The sequence below is a fragment of the Hylobates moloch genome, unplaced genomic scaffold (assembly GCF_009828535.3).
Source record: "Hylobates moloch isolate HMO894 unplaced genomic scaffold, HMol_V3 SCAFFOLD_4, whole genome shotgun sequence".
Taxonomy (NCBI): domain Eukaryota; kingdom Metazoa; phylum Chordata; class Mammalia; order Primates; family Hylobatidae; genus Hylobates; species Hylobates moloch.
This window is the reverse complement of record NW_026652279.1, coordinates 174,243,739-174,263,470: the sequence shown is the minus strand read 5'-3', so window position 1 is coordinate 174,263,470 and position 19,732 is coordinate 174,243,739. Positions and strand designations below refer to the sequence as shown.

Here is a 19,732-nt window from a genome sequence, read left to right as displayed (position 1 = left end):
GTTCTGTGCAGGGTGAACGTCAGACTGAAGTGACTGACATTTTGACCCTGTATTTTACTTTTACAAAATAAGAGCAAAACAGCGACAGCTTACCCAGTGGGTAGGAAGGCTATCAGAAACGGCAACCTGCCAAGCCTCCCCGCATAGGGACACGGTCACCCGCACAGGGACACGGTCCTGCCTAGGCTCCGAGCAAGTCAGCTTCCACTAAACAGTCACAACTTAGAAGCGCCAATGTTTCATACATACGATGGAACTAAGGCCAAAGCCAAAGAGTCGGGAACACCTTCAGTTACCAAAGCACCTTGATTTCACGGAAGAAAGTATCAAAAGTGTATCAATTCCCAGTGCCTGCTAGAATTAAAGCAGCAAAACATACGCAACTTCCTAAAATCCACCAGTTCCACAGGTCATTTTCCAATGCTGACTGGTTTTTCAAAATCTTGGTCCAATTTCTCTGGCCCTCAATCGATCCTAACGGGCATTTTTCTTAAGTGGCGAAGTGGAGGTTTGGAGGAGCTGAGTTCACAGGGACACCGTTTCCTTACGGAATGTAAGAGCTGGTACCCACCATAGTTAGGAAGTCCTAAGAGGGGAAGTAAGACTTTGCAGTTTTTTCCTCACAGGCCCTCAGCTGTGAATCCAAAAGTCACCTACACGCGAGCATGAATTAGACACGCACTCAGAACATGCCGTCACCTACCTTCTTTGTCACCCCGAGCACTACCCACGAGGAACCTGGACACGAGGGGTGTGCTCGACAAGGACAGACACGTGGAAATGAAGACGCTCTGCGTGGGTTTGATCCGCAAGAGATACCCCCACAGCAAGCCAAATGCAATCATTAACAGTGTCACGTAACAGGGCCCTTGTAAGGAAATCTTCCACACCTTAAAGAGAACACAGTGATTCACATGCTTTTTAGTGACAACAGGCAATGACCACACCACAGACTTCATGCATTTCTGCATCCAGGAAAGGAGGCAGAACTGAGCTTTTGTGAAGCAACGCTGGGGTCATCGTCTGAACACGGTGAATACTCACACAAGGCTTCCTCTGTGCCAGGCACTGTCACAGGGCTGCACACACACAATACACACACACACTCTCTCCCCACACGTGTAAATAAAACCGAATCCTCAGAACAACTTGAGCTCAAGATGACAATTTCCCCCACTTTTAGATGAAAACACCGAGGCACACACAGCTTAAGGGACTCGCCCAAGGTCACGTGGCCAGTAAATGTCGGAGCCAGGAGTGAACCTAGGCAGTGTGGCTCGGCAATCAAAGCGGCTCTGTAGGTGCCTCGGGGTGCACTCAGCACTGTGTTAAACCAGACGGGAAAGGGGAAGAAAGCACACTTCAATCCTAAAATAATAAAAACTACCAACTTACATAAACATAAATATGATACATCAACCAAAGAAATTAACCTGGAACTCCTCCTATTCCACTTGAAGTACTCATTCATATTTTTTTTCTCCTCACTGCATGGTCCCAATCAAAATAAGCATCAATTCCCTAATTCCAGGCCCTCTATGGAAAGCGAAAGTTGGGGTGAGGGGGCCCTAGAAGGAAGGGATGCAGGGGCTGTGTGGCTAAACACAGGCGTCATGGAGCAGCCGGGCACATGCGGCTCCAGGGGGGCCCACCCGCCAAGCCCGCCAGCCCCAACGTACACAGGCAGCTCCAGGGGCGCCCACCCGCCAAGCCCGCCAGCCCCAACGTACACAGGCAGCTCCAGGGGGGCCCACCCGCCAAGTCCGCCAGCTCCAATGTACCTTGGGTGCTTCAGAGCATGTGAGCTTTTCCCTTCCCACCTAGTTCTTAGTGAAAAATAACACTTCTTGCAAAATTATAACTTTTTTTGAGAATCAGGGAAATGAGCAGACATGCCCCAGCTTCCCACAGTTGTGACCAGCTGGCCTGCTTGTCCACCATGGAGCTTCCAGACCCCAAAGGGGAACCACGGTGCCTTCCAACCCCACGAGGCCCCGGGCTCACTTCGTCTGAACACTGAGAGGCCACTTGACAGGAGGCCGGCAGATGCCACCAAACAGCTCTGGGCCGCAGAGACTCAGGTAAGTCTCTATTCTGCTCGGCCCCCTCTCTCCTTCCACAAGGTGGGGAAGGGTCGGTCCCACAAAGGCTCTTCTGAATTTCTTTTCTCTACTTCCTATGCTTGGCAATCGTGATGGTTATCACAGAGTGCATCTCACACCCTTCCTCTTCCGAATATCACAGCCGAAGAGCAATGGAAGCACCTGTGCCGTCCACGCTGGCTGCAGCCTGAGGAGGCCACAGGCTTGGGGGTTACTCCTGCGAGCAGTGTTAGCCAGCTCTAATTCTGGGTCTTCCTAACCCTCAAGGGACACATGGAGTTGAGGCTGATGTGCCGCTAACTCGCTGTGCGCCCTGGGTGGGTAGCAATCTCTCTAGCTTTAGTTTCTATAGAGAACAGGCGAGACTCTGTTATCTCTGAGGTCATTACCAGGGTGAACCTTGTCTGACCTTATTATCTTGTGTTACCCCACATTCCAGCCAGGAGGGCCCTGGGAGCAAGGTGTCGAGACACCACAGCGGGAACTGGCTCCAGGAAAGGCCACAGGGGCACAGGTGAGAGTAAGAAGCTTCCTGTTCAACATGGGACCTGTGCATGCACCAGAAACCCCACCTGCAGGCGCACCCAGGTCAGAATCAGTGGGATAGCAAGCCCACCAGATGGCCGCATGTGGGCTGGAGGTCAGGAGGCACTGACGGGCGGGCCCCTTGGCACCCCCGGCGCCAAGACATATTCTCCTGAAATCCCAAAATACAAGCCACAGGGTAGGGGCACATCTACGTTACACCTGCCCCACCCAGCAGCCCCTGAAGGGCCCAGAATGCCAGAAGTGCTCAACAGGTATTTGTAGTCAGAACAGAGAAGATACAAGACAGAAGCCAACAAAACTCCCAACCCCAATGACTCGAGAAGCGATCTAGAGAGGCAGAAACTGACAGACTCCTAAGAGATCAAGTTGAAGGAACAGTTGGAGTCAGGCTAGAGGAGCGAGCAGCTACAAGGGCGAGAACAGAGCGGGCAGCTTTCCTCAGCACTACGCATGGCACGGTTTCGGGGCTTCAGTGTTCTGAGTAGTTTCTAATCATATCTTTAGAAGTCCTAAGAGGGGCCCTTCTGGCAAGTATTAACATCTCAAAAACTCAAGGAAATTCTTTTCCCACCCGCAAGTGTGGTGTGCAAGCTAACCCACGTGGCAGGAGGCCCATCCATTCAGAAAAGTGACTCCGGCTATCTCAGGCCAGATACTTACACCTGAGTAATAAAAAGGGGAAAATAAACACATTGCTTAATAATGTCGTTTTCTGGGTGGATACAGATCTGCAATCTGAGTCCACGGACCTAGAAGAACAGTGGGATGCCATCTCCATGAACCAGGGTGGGGCCAGACTCCAAGGGCTCCCGCCAGGGACAGCAGCACAGGCTCAGCAATGGGTGAGAGGAGTTGGGACCGGGAGACCCTCGTCAGCGCCAAGACACCCGCACATCCCAGACACAGAAGGAACCCTGCCCAGCCCCACTCAATCAGGTGTCAGCAAGGAGTTTCACAGAGGTCTCCTGAGTCCCAATCCAGTGTCCTTCCATGCATCTGACTCTGTCACCACGCAGGGCAGCTGAGCACAGCTTACCAACAGAGAACGCCAGCCTCTTGCCGAGCCCCCGAGTCTACACCACCAAGCAGGCACTTCAGAACCAGGTGCAAACCCTCGGAAGCACGATTAGATGACAGCAGGCCTGGTGAAGCACGTGCTCACGCTGCTCACAATTATCTCAACGTTACGTTATACAACATTATTTTTTATTTAACTGTGAATACTATAGTGGAGAAAAATACAAACTATGAAAATGCAGAGCCAGAAGACACTGGAGCCTTCTAGATTCCTCACTGTATAGGAGAGGAAACACAGGTCCAGGCAGCTAAGTGCCTTGTTGAAGCTCTGCTGCACAGCCAGAACTTCACCCCCTCCCACCTCCCCTAGGGGTTTGCCCTAAATTGCCCTTTGCTGTAAACTTCTCTAAATTACACACACACATACACACACACACACACACACACGCCCATGCTGCACCATGGAATGGAGGCCTCGTGTTTTTACAGAGCCTCGTGGGACACTGGTGAGACAGGGCACTGGACAGCCACACCCCCTTACCCCCCCATGACAGGCTCCTCCACAGGCCTTGCAGCCACGCGGCTGATACCCCCTTACCCTCCCCACCCATGACAGGCTCCTCCACAGGGTTAACAGCAAGGATGACACCACTTTTCCTTAGGACCCAGGAGAGTGGTGAATTCTCTTTAATCATTGAGCTTAGAAATTAACAATTTACAAGAAATATAAAAAGATGCAAAGTACCTGGAGAACACCCTAAAGTTAATTCAGAACACCTTATGCGGATGCGTGTCTTCAGGAGTGTTCACAGGAAAGGGAGAGCAATGAGAAGATGGACAAATGGAGCTTTCAGTGGAAACACAGAAGGGTAAAGAAAAAAAGTTCTAGGTAAGAGGATGAAATGAGGAAGCAAATGGGAAGAGTACAAAGAAAAACATGCCAGCGAGATCAGAGTTGACTTCTGAAAGTAAACACAAGCCTTTAAAAGAAAAGTACTTTTCCTTGTAATGACAAAGTACTGACTGTTTATTATAGAAAATTTGGAAAATATGGAGAAGAAACCAGAAGTCATCATGGTTACCCGGCACGTTTCTTTCCCGTTTTTCCCCCATGTATTGGTGCTTCTTTTACATTGCCGCGGTCATGTCACGTGCTCCTTTCCCCCCCAAGTTTAGCTTTCTAACCCATATTTTGCTTTGCTGCTGATGCTCTTGTAACTTTACAATGGCTACCTAACACTCCATCAGTAGTCACGCCGTAGTTCAACTGACTGTTAGACACTCAGGACTGGTTCCACCGTTTCTTAAAAATTTACAAAGAGGAGGTGAAACCTTTTGTGGATAAATTTTTTAAAAAACTTATGTTTGATTCTTTCCTTTGGAGAGAGACCTAGAAGAACTACCGGGTCAAGGCATATGTACATTTTAAGGCTTTTAGGTCAAATTGCTAGACAGCTCTCCAAAAAGAGTGTACAAATCCAAAGAGCTGGAGAAAATCTCCACAATCTATACATCAGACAAAGGACTAATATCCAGAGTCTACAAAGAACTCAAAAAAGTCAGCAAGAGAAAAACAAACGATCCCATCCAAAAGTGGGCTAAGGACATGAACAGACAATTCTCTAAAGAAGATACACAAATGGCCAACAAACATAAAAAAATGCTGAACATCACTAATGATCAGGGGAATACAAATCAAAACCACCATGCGATACCCTCTTACTCCTCCAAGAATGGCCATAACCAAAAAATGAAAAGAATAGATGTTGGCAGGGATGTGGGGAACAGAGAACACTTCTGCACTGCTGGTGGGAATGTAAACTAGTACAACCACTAAGGAAAACAGTGTGGAGGTTCCTCAGAGAACTAAAAGTAGCTCTACCATTTGATCCAGCAGTTCCACTCTAGGGGAAAATAAGTCATTATACGAAAAAGATACTTGCACGCACATGTTTAGAGTAGCACGATTTTCAATTGCAAAAATACGGAACCAGCCCAAATGCCCATCAATAGAAAATGTGGTATTACATATACCATGGAATACTACTCAGCCATAAAAAGGAACAAAAAAGGGGTATTTTTAGCAACCTGGATGGAATTGGAGACCAGTATTCTAAGTGCAGTAACTCAGGAATGGAAAATCAAACATCGTATGATCTCACTCCTAAGCGGGAGCTGAGCTATGAGGACACAAATGCGTAAGAATGACACGCCGGACTTTGGGGACTTAGGGCAAAGGGTGGGGGGTGGCAAGGGATAAAAGACGACACATTGGGTACAGTGTACACTGCTCTGGTGACGGGTGCACCAAAATCTCACAAATCACCACTAAAGAACTTACTCATGTAACCAAACACCACCTGTCCCAAAAACCTATTGAAATAAAAAAATTTAAAATTAAAAAAAGAAAGAATACTACATGAGAGGGCTGAGTGATCAGGCAAACCAGACACTGTGAATTAAGTCACTTTGTTTAAAATGACCAAGTTTTTCGTGGAAAAAAAACCCAAAAATACAAAAAGGGTGTAGGGTTGTGATTCTCATGAATCTGGTTCAAGAATGCCTGTTACATCTGACAGTCACTTAAAAACTTTCGCTAAGTCGATACTAGTTTTCCAGCTAGCACTGCAGGCAAAGTGGTATCTGATCTTAATTCACAGGGTGTTTTTGTTACCAACAGTGTTCATTTTCTCTCTCCCCACCCTGGCTTTTAATCAGCTACTTTCCTCTTTTGTGCGGTGTCTAGAAAAACAAAGTGTCTTTTAATTAACTCACTTCCAATTCACAAAGTTTTTTCTAGGGTAACACACTGAATATGCAACCTCTATGACATCTGACCCTCTAACAGTTTTGCACCTTCTTGGAGGGAACCATCTATTAAAGTTCACGCACATTACTTTCCAGACCCTTCCTGAAGTTAGCCATGTGAAGGCTAATTCTAATTCTTCATTGAATTTCTACGCTTTCAAACCTGATGTTTTTTATCTTTCTGAATTTGTTCCAAAACCAACATCAAATCGAGATATCATATTCTATTCTAAAAACATTTAATTTGATAGTGAATTCATCAACAAGTGTTAAAAGTGTATGAACCAAAACCACATGATGTGAAGTTCCTTAGAGGCAATAATAGGTTGATGAGGTCCTTACCTTTCTTAGCTTTTCTGGAGAAAATTCTAAGCCAACAAGAAAAAGAGTAAAAAACACCCCAAATTCTCCTAATGTCTCCACTTGCACAATAGACTGAAAAACACACAAAAAAAACCATATAATTTTAAATGTTTAACATATTAAGTATACTGAACAATCATGCCCTAGTATGCCCAGTGGAAGTATCCAAAACACACACACACACACACACACACACACACACACAGAGTAATCACACAGTATACTTCTATTAACCACTTCTCACTTTTGGCTAGTATGTGCTTTGATTTTTATCTTGGTCTGTTTATAATTACATTATTTTCCATGGTTTAGCTGATTTATTAAGAATTACAATTTTTACAGCATCCAGTTGTATATGTTACCCAGCCACTTCACCTTATTTCTTGGTTTAGGAGCACCTTTGCTATTAAGAAAAAGAAGGAAAGAAATTTGTATTTGCTTTTATTTGCAAAGGGCAAGAAGTGATTTTTCACCTCTGGTGTTTTATACTTGAATCATGTGAAAAAGACCTACTCCAAAAACTAAATTGAAACAGCCGTTCTTCCCAGAGGCCATTCTGCCAAGGCGAGCCCTGTCCTGGGAGCCCCCACACGTGGGCTTGCAGCTCCCCTGCCGGCCAGCTGCTCCCCAAGCCCAGGGTGCTGGGCACGCTCCTCTTCACCAGCTGGGGCTCAAGCTCCTCAGACCCCTCCTGCCGCCCTGCGATCTGGAGAAAGCCCTGGGGCTCCTGGGCCTGGTCCCAGGCTCAACCAGCAGCAGAGGGAAAGAGGCTTGGAGGGAGCAGGCTGCACTCCTCCCCATCCCACCCCCTGGCACGCCTCCCTCCAGTGGGACTCATGGCACCCACTCTGGCACCTGCTCTCCACGCTGCTCGCACTGTGAGTGTTGTGGGGAGACAGCTGGAAGCTCGGGAACCTTTCCTCCCTGTGAGAAGTGCCATCAGTGTGATGGGGCCCAGCAAATAACCCCACTGCCCACTGCCTCGACTGGGGCTAATCAGCTTTTCCATGTGTTGCAAATGGGATGCTTAAAAACAATTAATGGGCCAGGCAGGGTGGCTCATGCCTGTAATCTCAGCACTTTGGGAGGCCGAGGCAGGCGGATTACGAGGTCAGGAGTTCAAGACCAGTCTGACTAACATAGTGAAACCCCGTCTCTACTAAAAATACAAAAAATTAGCCAGGTATGGTGGTGTGCACCTATAATCCCAGCTGCTCAGGAGGCTGAGGCAGGAGAATCATGTGAACCCGGGAGGCAGAGGTTGCAGTGAGCCAAGGTTGCACCATTGCACTCCAGCCTGGGTGACAGTGCGAGACTCTATCTCAAAAAAAAAAAAAACAAAAAAAACAAAAAACAGTTAATGCAACACTTTGGTTGTATTCAGCACATGAAAGGCGGTCTGAATAACCTGGTCCAGCATGTTACTGGAAATGGAGTCATTAAAACTAATGGAAACAAGCAGGGGTGTTGTCTCCAGTAACACCACCCCTTCACTAACAGGCACAGCAACTTCCTGAGGCTTCAGAGACTTCCCATGACATCTGAAAGGACATCTTCTTTGAAATGGTTTATACGAAGCTGGTATCTTCATTAATCACATTCAATACTTTTTAGTCTTCATGAATTCTCTTTTTATATTCTGTTAAACAGATATCAAAACAATCAAATTTTGTTCTTACCTTAATACTATTTAGTCCTGAAGGTCCCAGAAGTACACCACAAATAATATAACCAAACATTGTAGGCAATCCTATGGCTGTACATAGCCAGCCACAAGGCAAGGATAGCATTCCTATGGTAACAATGTCCTGAGGAATAAGATAAGTAAGAAACAGAAGTGTAAGATAATAGTGGTAAGAAGAGGGCTGGCTGGCTGAGGCGAACAGGACGTAGTTCCCTGATTTCATTTGATGGGAATGAAGGGCGAAGACAAAACCACCGATTTTCCTCACGTTGAGGGTCCCAGAGAAGCTGAAAACATGAAGAGTGTATTCTGGGAATAGATGGAGTTAGTTTTTCATGGCCTAAAGATTATAGTCACCCCTCGGTATCCTTGGGGCAGTGGTTCCAGGATCCTCCCCCGCCCCCCGGACCAGAATCCTCAGATGCTCAAGTCTCTGATACAAAACGGGACGGTATGTGCATGTAACCTAGCACATCTTCCTGTATACTTTAAAGCACCTCTAGATTACTTATGATACCTACACAATGGAAATTGTTGTCATATTTTATTTGTATTTTTATTGTATTGTTATTCTTGGGTCTTTTTTCTGGATATTTTAATCCACAGTTGTTTGAATCTGAGGATGCAGAGCACGTGGACACAGAGGGCTGACTGTATAGCAAAATTTTTGTTTTGCTTAAGCCCCATTAGAGTGTTCTAAGAATTCTGAGTCCTAGAATTCCACTGAGTTTTCTAATCTGGGAAACTCTCAGTGCTGGTGTCCAAACTGTAATTCACATGGCTTCACCATAACGGGTGCAGGCAGGAATCTATAGTGGGTGCTGGCACTGCTGTGCTTGCAGCCCTGAAGGTCAGCGAGGAGCAGGATACTTACAGTCTCAAAATCTCTCCCTGGAAATTGCTTATTCATTACAAAGGGAGAAAGAATAGCTTTACAGAGACGCCCACCCCTTCTTGGAGGGCACTGACAGTGTCATTCGGCAGCCCCAGTCCTCCCGGGACCCATTCTATCGTGACCACATCTCTCTCTGGCTGGGCCCTCTTCCTCTCGCCTGAGACAACCCCGTCTTTGAGCCTAGATTTTCTGGCTTGGTTTCTGCTCCTGTATAAACCTCCAGTCTCTGCTGGAGACCTGACAGTGTATCAGATCTTGCCAAGCTTCCCTGAGGGGCTGCACCTGTCACAGCCATGCCACTCCCTCCTGAGTGACCACCCGAACCATGATGCTCTCAGCTTCAAGTACCTCCCTGCATAGCCTTTGTCTAGACCGAGTTCCTGGGAGGAAACAGGTCTAAATCCAGCTCCATCTGGAATGCCAGGCACTGCTGGATGGGTTCTCGTGCTCTGCACCCCAGGGCTAAATGAAGTCATATATGACTCCTTAGCCAAGACCTCTCTGCCTTTTCAGGATTTTTAATTTTAGTGAAAACGGTTTTTAGATGACTAAAGCTTTAATCCCATCACCGTAACTCCTAATTTCAAAGTCTTCCAAATTCTCCAAAACAAAATTAACTTTCATTTTAAATATTAAAGTATCTTATTCCTTTAGAAAAAAAGATTAGAAGTTAAGGGAAGACGCCTCGAATCACAGAAAATGTATGGAATTCTAGTAAAATCTCTGTTAGAAGGAAGGCTGTGCCTTGTTTGGAAGATAAAGCTCGGTCATACTGACACCATGAACCAGGAAACAGGGGGAAGGCAAGCATCCCCACCACGACTCACTACCTTTATAAAGTGGTGATCTGCACGTGGGATGGTTGAGTCTCTGGGCTTTGTCAAAATATACTGGTTGTTCTGGGAGTCAATCAGCATGCTAAGGCCCAGGTCGTCCTCCACTTCTCGTTTTGTTATATTTTGCTTAGAATTGGCCTCCTCTTCCTCCACCCTCAGAACTGCCTCAAAATTGACCCCCTTGACCTGCAAGAATAATAATATTATGCAATTAAAATCCATTAAATGCTTTCAATTTTTAGAGAATGAATGCTAAACAGAAGAATATTAAAAATGTATCAATCAATGTTCATTTGCAGTGAATCAGGACTTCTTTTTCAATTAAAGAATTTAAGAATGGATAGGTTTAGGGTTTCTGCTGCTTTCCAAGATCTACTTTACCATTCTTTCAAGAAATTCATAGCCCTTAAAATACGAGTTCTCCTTTAATTCCATAATTAGTAGATTTTAAAACACCTTGTTTCTTCTGCTCTATTTTTATTCTATCTGCTTTCTTCTCTAATCTTATTCTGATTTGTTTTTATTACCCAACCTTTTCGTGAGTCCTCATCAAGACCCACAGTCAATTTTCACCATCAGTCCCACTTTTTTTCTTAGAATCTTAAACACACTACAACAAATGAGCAGCCTGAATTCCTGCTTCAGAGATGAAGATCATTTTCTGTAAGAAGTTCACTGTTCCCCTGTTACAGGTGTTCAAACCGGAGTGACTCCATCTTGAATATGAGCAGGGTAAAATGAGGATGAAACCTACCGGGCTGCATTTCCGGGAAAGGCATTCTTAGTCACAGTGAGAGGTGACAGCGTGCTGGCAGTCCTCACAGCCCTCGCTCGCTCTCAGCACCTCCTCTGCCTGGGCTCCCACTTGGGGGGCACTTGAGGAGCCCTCCAGCCCACCACTGCACTGTGGGAGCCCCTTTCTGGGCTGGCCAATGCAGGAGCCGCTCCCTCGGCTTGCAGGGAGGTGTGGAGGGAGAGGCGCCAGCGGGAACCGGGGCTGCGAGCGGCACTTGGGGCTAGCTGGAGTTCCGGGTGGGTGTGGGCTTGGCGGGCCCTGCACTCGGAGCAGCCGACCGGCCCTGCTGGCCCCGGGCAATGAGGGACTTAGCACCCGGGCCAGCGGCTGCGGAGGGTGTACTGGGTCCCCCAGCAGTGCCAGCCCACCGGCGCTGCGCTCGATTTCTCACCGGGCCTTAGCTGCCTTCCCGCGGGGCAGGGCTCGGGACCTGCAGCCCGCCATGCCTGAGCCTCCCACCCCCTCCATGGGCTCCTATGCGGCCCGAGCCTCCCCGACGAGCGCCGCCCTCTGCTCCACGGCGCCCAGTCCCATCGACCACCCAAGGGCTGAGGAGTGCGAGCGCACAGCACGGGACTGGCAGGCAGCTCCACCTGCAGCCCCGGTGCGGGATCCACTGGGTGAAGCCAGCTGGGCTCCTGAGTCTGGTGGAGACGTGGAGAACCTTTATGTCTAGCTCAGGGATTGTAAACGCACCAATCAGCACCCTGTGTCTAGCTCAGGGTCTGTGAATACACCAATCGACACTCTGTATCTAGCTGCTCTGGTGGGGCCTTGGAGAACCTTTATGTCTAGCTCAAGGATTGTAAATACACCAATCGGCACCCTGTGTCTAGCTCAGGGTTTGTGAATGCACCAATCGACACTCTGTGTCTAGCTGCCCTGGTGGGGCCTTGGAGAACCTTTGTGTCCATACTCTGTATCTAACTGATCTGATGGGGACGTGGAGAACTTTTATGTCTAGCTCAGGGATGGTAAACGCACCAATCAGCGCCCTGTCAGAACAGACCACTCGGCTCTACCAATCAGCAGGACGTGGATGGGGCCAGATAAGAGAATAAAAGCAGGCTGCCAGAGCCAGCACTGGCAACCCGCTCGGGTCCCCTTCCACACTGTGGAAGCTTTGTTCTTTCGCTCTTTGCAATAAATCTTGCTACTGCTCACTCTTTGGGTCCACACTGCTTTTATGAGCTGTAACACTCTCCGCGAAGGTCTGCAGCTTCACTCCTGAAGCCAGCGAGACCACGAGCCCACCAGGAGGAACGAACAACTCCAGACGTGCCGCCTTAAGAGCTGTAACACTCACTGCGAAGGTCTGCAGCTTCACTCCCGAGCCAGCAAGACCACGAACCCACCAGAAGGAAGAAACTCCGAACACATCCGAACATCAGAAGGAACAAACTCCGGACACGCCGCCTTTAGAACTGTAACACTCACCGCGAGGGTCTGCGGCTTCATTCTTGAAGTCAGTGAGACCAAGAACCCACCAATTCCGGACACAACAGGATGAGACAGGAGGTTGGCAAGACTGGTATCACAAGATACAGGCCACAAAGACTCCACTGACAAAACAGGATGCAGTAAAGAAGCTGGCCAAAACCCACCAAAACCAAGATGGCAATGAGAGTGACCTCTGGTTGTCCTCACTGCTCACTATATACTAATTATAACCATTAGCATGTGAAATGACACTCCCACCAGCACCACGACAGCTTACAGCCATGGCAACATCTGGAAGTTACCCTATGTAGTCTAAAATGGGAGGAACCCTCTGTTCTAGTAAACCGCCACCCCTTTCCCAGAAAATTCATGAATAACCCACCCCTTGCTTAGCATGTAATCCAGCAATAATCATAAAAATAGCCCTCAGGGCTGCTCTGCCTATGGAGTTGCCATTGTTTTGTTTCTTTACTTTCTTAATAAACTTGCTTTCACTTTATGGACTCGCCCTGATCCAAGAACTCTCTCTTGGGGTCTGGACTGGGACCTGTTTCTGGTAACACCCCAGTAGATCAGCATTAAACCCAACTGTCCAGGCTGTCCTGAGACTAGAGTCCCAATGTCCCAATCCATCTGGCCTCTGGAAAATGCAGACAAGTTGCTGAGGAGGGGAACTGACTGTCGGTGTTCAAAATATAAAAGGAAAATAAAGGATAGTTAGCTTACTTCTGCAAGACCAAATTATTTTCTCTATGACAGAGAAGCGTTTTAGTTTGTCTTCATTTTCAATCTACACTAAAAACATACATGTGAACAATTTCAACAACACGTCTTCCGATCAGTGAGCGGCTCAGGAGGTGAAGAAGCAGCTGTTCTGGAACGCTTACCGATTTATTGTCGTCAAAAGCATGTTCCTCTATCTCTTCCTCCAGACGATCCGCTGCCTTTCTTACATCTTCAAGAATCTCGTCGAGCATGGATAAACTTTGGTTTTGATGTTGCATATTTTTAAGGGCTTCAACTTGATGTTTTTCTGCTGCTAGAAGTTCCATATATTCTGTTTCTTCCTATTCATTTGTAAGAAAAGAAGAGTGAGATATATTAAGAAATAAGCTAAGACATGACTTTCTTAATCAATCCTCCTGCTTTGTCAAATGTCCCTGTTCATATGTCAATAACTTAATTCTGGTCAGCCAGGGAAGTCACGTGTCCTAGTTATTCAAACATAACTGAGTTTAGCCAAATGTTTAGGGAAAGTTTTTTGTGTATGTGCATCAACACATGTAAGAAACATTTGTTACACAGAAGTAAGTGTAGTGTCTGTAGGTCACCCCCTAACACAACACTCGTTTCCTCAGCAGTGACTGTGCCCCAGGCCTATCATGTATGTGCAGCGGTACTTTAAAACCAGATGTGAGACCTGAATGTGGAGCGACTATCTAAATTCATGCACAAATTCAAGTTACAAGGGAAAGCTGTTCCAAAACACATGTAGAAACCAACCGCATTAATCATTTGAAGAACTGATGGGTGATGCTGGCAATATAATTTAGTAATGTATTTTACACAATTATATTTCATCAATAACCTTACTTTTAAACATTTATTCTTAGGTAAAGGGGTGGGACATAGGCCAGAGCAGAGAGGACCAGAGCCTAGAAGAACATCGTTGCCTCAATTACCAAGTAGTCACAAGACATCATCTGATGCCACTGACAAAGAGCTGCAGGTCTCACACACAGCTGAGGTCTCACACAGCTGCGGATCTCACACATAGCTGCAGGTCTCACACAGCTGCAGGTCTACCACACAGCTGCAGGTGTCCCACAGCTGCAAGTGTAACACACAGCTGCAGGTCTTGGACAGCTGAGGTCTCACACAGGCACAGGTCTCACACAGCTGCAGGTCTCACACAGCTGCAGGTCTCACAGCTGCAGGTCTCACACAGCTGCAGGTCTCACACAGCTGCACGTCTCACACAGCTGCAGGTCTCTCTCACAGATGCAGGTCTCACACAGCTGCAGGTCTCACACAGCTGCAGGTCTCACACAGCTGCACGTCTCACACAGCTGCACGTCTCTCTCACAGATGCAGGTCTCACACAGCTGCAGGTCTCACACAGCTGCAGGTCTCACACACAGCTGCAGGTCTCACACAGCTGCAGGTCTCACACAGCTGCAGGTCTCACAGCTGCAGATCTCACACAGCTGCAGGTCTCACAGCTGCAGGTCTCACACAGCTGCAGGTCTCACACAGCTGCAGGCCTCACACAGCTGCAGGTCACACACAGCTGCAGGTCTCACACAGCTGGAGGTCTCACACAGCTGCAGGTCTCGCACACAGCTGGTCTCACACAGCTGCAGGTCTCACACAGCTGCAGGTTTGATGCACAGCTGCAAGTCTAGCACACCAAAGCAGACCTGACACACAGCTACAGGTGTAGCACACAGCTGGGGCCTATCACAGAGCTGCAGGTTTGTCTGACACACAACTGCAGACTTGACACACAGCTGCAGGTCTATCACACAGCTGCAGGTCTGACACACAGCTGCAGGTCAAGCACGTGACTGGAGGGCTAGTATAGCTGCAGGTCACCGGCACCTGGCATATCTCAGCATAGGAGATAATAACTAGCGTATGTTAAAATACTGTTGATACGTTATGAAGTGTGCATACCAGGAGCCAATGTTACTCAAACTCGTATTTTTTCTCTATAATAAAACCACCACAAATCTGGACCCTACCAATATATCTTCACATCTCTACTGTACACAGGGTCACAGTAGTTCATGCACATATCACACAGGCAAGACAAATGAATCCGTGTTATTGAGAACCTTGATTGATACATTTGCCTGATGATCATATTTCTCTCCCCCAAAATATATTTTGGTAAAGAAAGTTTAATGTCTGTATTTTCTCTAACGTTTATGCTGTGTAATAATATCACAGGTTTTTCCGTGAAGATGACGTGATACTTTATATATTTAAAGGGCTTGGCATGATGCTTGGTATAGAAGAGGTACTCAAGAAATGATAGCTTTAAAAATGTAAATAGCTAATACAACATCTGATACAGTAATTTCAGAAACTTCTCAGCATTTTAAAAGCATACCTGGTCAAAGTCCTTAATTTAAATGTATATATTAGTTTAAAACTAATTTTAATATTTTTATTTTCGATATATGACACTGAAGTCAAACTTCACACTAAAAGGAATTCCTGTCAGAAACTCAGCAAATACTGATTTAAGCTATATTTCTCTTTGCATCAGTTTACTAGTACAACTTGAATAACTTTTTGAATTACCAAGGGATTTCTCTATAGAGAAAAGTATGAGACTGGCTCCTTCTAGAAGTAAGAACTACACTATTATGCAAAAGGAAAAGATTCTCCCACATGAGAGATTTTTCTAGATGTGATTTCCTATGAAAGACAACACCTGAGCGACATCAGCAGCATTCACGCCTTCCCTTCCTGTCTGCTCCCCAGCTCTCCGTGGGCTCTCTCTAGGATGAGGGTGTGGGCACACACTCTCCCTCTCTCTCTTCACCTCTCTCTCCCTCTCCCTCTCTAGCACTGACCTTTATCGCAGCCTCTCTCAGGGCCTCCAGGCGCTGCCGGCTGCTCTCCTTCATGTTCACGACATCTTTGTAATCCCCCTGCAGGGCTCTCTGCAGTCCATAGACGGCTTGGAAAACGGAATTTTCACTTTCATTCAGCTCTTTCTGGAAAATTTCAAATGTGTGCACCTGAAACAGTTTCTCTTCATCCGACAGGCCCACGTCTTTCTCCACTGCTCCAATTGCATTTTTCAGTTTGTTCAGAACCGCATTCTTCTGGCGGAGAAGCCCTGAGAGCTTCCTGCAGCTGTCCCGGACCCAGTGCCGGCTCTGAGTGGCGGCCACCCCTCGCCCGCGGTGCAGTTTGATCACACGCTGCGCCACCTCCTCGTGCTCCACAGCCTGCACCGCCCAGGGAAGGACAGGAAACAGCACCCAGAAGAAGCTTCTTCCCAACACCTTCATGATCCGGGTTTGGAAAGCAGGGCACAGCAATCCACAGGTCTCTGCCCCACTGAGCTTGCATGTCAGATACACATTTTCAGCTGAAAAAGAGTTATTGTCACATGTAGTTAAACAATGATTCATTTACTATTGATCAGAGTATTAAATAATCAGATCCGGAAAACTGACACCTTTCTGAAGAAAATATCATTTTTCCTAGATAAACATCAACATCTAAACTATTTATTGCACTGAGATTAAAATCAAATACTGAAAGTTGATGTACCTTGTATGGTGCCTTGTGAAGGGTTGAGATGATTAAAGGTCAGCTACATCTTTATAGAAAGGATTAAAGGTCATTTTTTTGGGGGAACACAGCCTCATATCTCTACCAACTCTACCATGTGCAAAAGACAGAAACCAAGTCTATTTAAGAGAGTCCATGTTGGTCGGGCACAGTGGCTCATGCCTATAATCCCAGCACTCTGGGAGGCCAAGGCAGGCAGATCACCTGAGGTCAGGAGTTCAAGACCAGCCTGGTTAACATGGTGAAACCCCGTTTCTACTAAAAATATGGGCCTGGTGGCACACGCCTGTAATCCCAGCTACTCAGGAGGCTGAGGTAGGAGAATCGCTAGAACCGGGAGGCAGACGTTGTAGTGAGCCCAGATCACACCATGGCACTCCAGCTTGTGCAAAAAGTGCAAAACTCCATCTCAAAAACACAAAAAAACAGAAAGTCCATGTTATCAAAGCCCAGAAAATACCATCAACTTCCCCTCACAGGTCAGTGGGTTGCTTGGGGACACCACACTCAATGTCACTCTAGAAACAAAATCTTCTGAGCTACTGTTAGCTCTGTGGGCTTCTTAAGATCATTTGAAATTTTGTCACATTTCCAAAGTCAGTCTACAGTCAAGTGCTACCAAGATGTCAAGAATTAAATAAATATATATATATGTCACAATACCTAGATCTCTAGAACTTTTTGTTATCATCCTAATTCAGTCTCCTTCTCTTCCTTTCTTTAGGAAGACCTAAAACAATACATACTAATTTATCCTGGCAAGGCACAACACAGACAGGAACCTGCTTTCTGAACATTACTGCTGGGGGAATGAGAACGGTTTCAGTGCGGCTGTAGCCGTGACGTCCAGGTGGTGACGAGCAAGGGCAGGGGAGGGTGCCCAGGTGGGAGCACTGTTTAGAAAGCAGGTGGAGACAGTGGCCAGCAAAGGTCACTAAGGCAGAACAAGCTGAGAGGAGGGAAACCGAGACTGTGGAAGGAAGGAGTAATAAACGTAGAGTCAGTGGAATTTGGCCACTAGGAGATCACCAGTCACAAGTAGCTATCCCAAAAAAGGCAACAAAACCAACACCTACCACTTACGCAGATTTACAGTTTAAAGGAAGCAACAACAAAATATTAACCTAACCATTCTTCATAGCAGCATCCAGTGGACTGTTACTCAGGAATTCCTACTCAACCGTCACATATTACAAAGATTCCCCGACCTGGAAACCTGGTTACTAAAAGATGTATCTATATATCTATACGTTCATTTTACCGCTAACCCAAATTCTAATTGGTTTAATCCAGTTTCCCAGGCAAAGTAGGTTAGATGCAGCAAAAGTAAGGGTGGCATTTCTGGAGGCAGCATTCTGCCCAAACCATGAAATGGCAGCCACAGAAAGAGACAAACCTTATGCAAAACAAACAGGAGAACTCAAAAAGCCTGGAGGCCAGATGACTCAGTGAGGGCTCAGCGACTGTCTGCACTCCAGCAGGTCCTGAAGACAGTACTGTGTTAGACAACAGGCGTCACTGATCAGCATCACAAGCAAAAGTCACCAAGAAAAGACTATATTCTGGTTAGAAAGTGTTCAATTTCAAAACATTCTTGGAGACTGACTCCTAAAAGGAGAAGCACACTCCACGGAGAATTCACTTACCTAGAACAGGTAACTTCCTAACAAGGTAGGATAAATGATAATGTGCTGTTCCAATCACTCAATTTTATGTTAGTTTCAATACGACTTTAAGTACACGTGTACAACTTTAAGTACACATTTACCACCTTAAAAACAAACAATGAGGCAATCATTTAGTCGTGCCTAGCCATATAGCTGAGCTGTTATTTTAATGACTCACTCAATTGCTAAGCTTCTCTCGGTCGGTCCAATGGAGCTAAATAAATCAACAGCTACTTCAGAAGTGAACTTTCAGTATTTTCCAGAACCAAGACAGAAATTTGAGATGCTTTGCTTACACTTCCCAGTTCCCCCAAAAGATCCCAAAAAGTGATTCTTCGATGGATTTTATGCTTCAGAAAAATAAGTTTCAACACAGCTCATGTGTGAATGACACCTCTATGTTCATTTCTGGTTCCTTCCTCAATCCGGTTCCTAAAATTAGTTGTCCCTCTAAGGGAGGTATTAATTTTTATGGGAAATCTTTGAGGATTTTAGTTGTAGTTATACTAAAATTTCCCACTGAAACATACTCATAACATGAAACTGAAATTATTTATGGACCCTTAAAATACAAATCACCCTTTATTCAAACTCATTTCATTTTACCTTCAAACTTGCCTCCAAAATCCTATGGACTACTAAATTGTAGCGTGTTTTTTGAGCAAATTAGTAAACATCTTTAGCTGTTCTAATTATTAAAAAGACACTTTGGATTCCTGCAACGTGTTTTTTTGTTGTTGTTTGAGAGGAGTTTTGCTCTTGTCACCCAGGCTGGAGTGCAGTGTTGTGATCTCAGCTCACTGCAACCTTTGCCTCCCGGGTTCAAGCGATTCTCCTGCCTCAGCCTCCCAAGTAGCTCGAATTACAGGCACTCGCCACCACATCCAGCTAATTTTTGTATTTTTAGTAGAGACGGTGTTTCGCCATGTTGGCCAGGCTGGTCTCGAACTCCTGACCTCAGGTGATCCACCCGCCTCAACCTCCCGAAGTGCTGGGATTACTTTTTTAATAATGAATTCTTAGAATTTCTGTATCTTGAGCTATTGATACACATAACAATGCGGATGTATCTCAAGGGTGAGTGAAAAAAAATCTCAATTTTATTAAGACACACAGGTGTAGATTCACACTCACTAGTGTATGTAGAGTTGGTGCAATCTCAACAGGTCAGGGGATTTGATCACAGAAAATTTCCCGCATATACTGTGGTTTTGCAAGGTGCTACCATTGAAGAAAACAGGGCAAAGGCACTCTGTAGGAT

General features: G+C 46.2%; 1 protein-coding gene across 1 annotated transcript in view; it reads right to left on the bottom strand.

Moving 5' to 3' along the window:
• Positions 1 to 19,732, bottom strand: part of TMCO3 (transmembrane and coiled-coil domains 3) — a 56,043-nt gene that overhangs the window by 35,023 nt on the left and 1,288 nt on the right. Inside the window, exons 2-7 of the mRNA XM_032151420.2 lie at positions 16,075 to 16,598; positions 13,378 to 13,557; positions 10,249 to 10,440; positions 8,519 to 8,647; positions 6,819 to 6,911; positions 700 to 890 (exon numbers count right to left, since the gene is read on the bottom strand). Coding sequence (XP_032007311.1) covers positions 700 to 890; positions 6,819 to 6,911; positions 8,519 to 8,647; positions 10,249 to 10,440; positions 13,378 to 13,557; positions 16,075 to 16,518 — 1,229 coding nt within the window. The 5' untranslated portion in view covers positions 16,519 to 16,598. The remainder of the gene's footprint in view (positions 1 to 699; positions 891 to 6,818; positions 6,912 to 8,518; positions 8,648 to 10,248; positions 10,441 to 13,377; positions 13,558 to 16,074; positions 16,599 to 19,732) is intronic.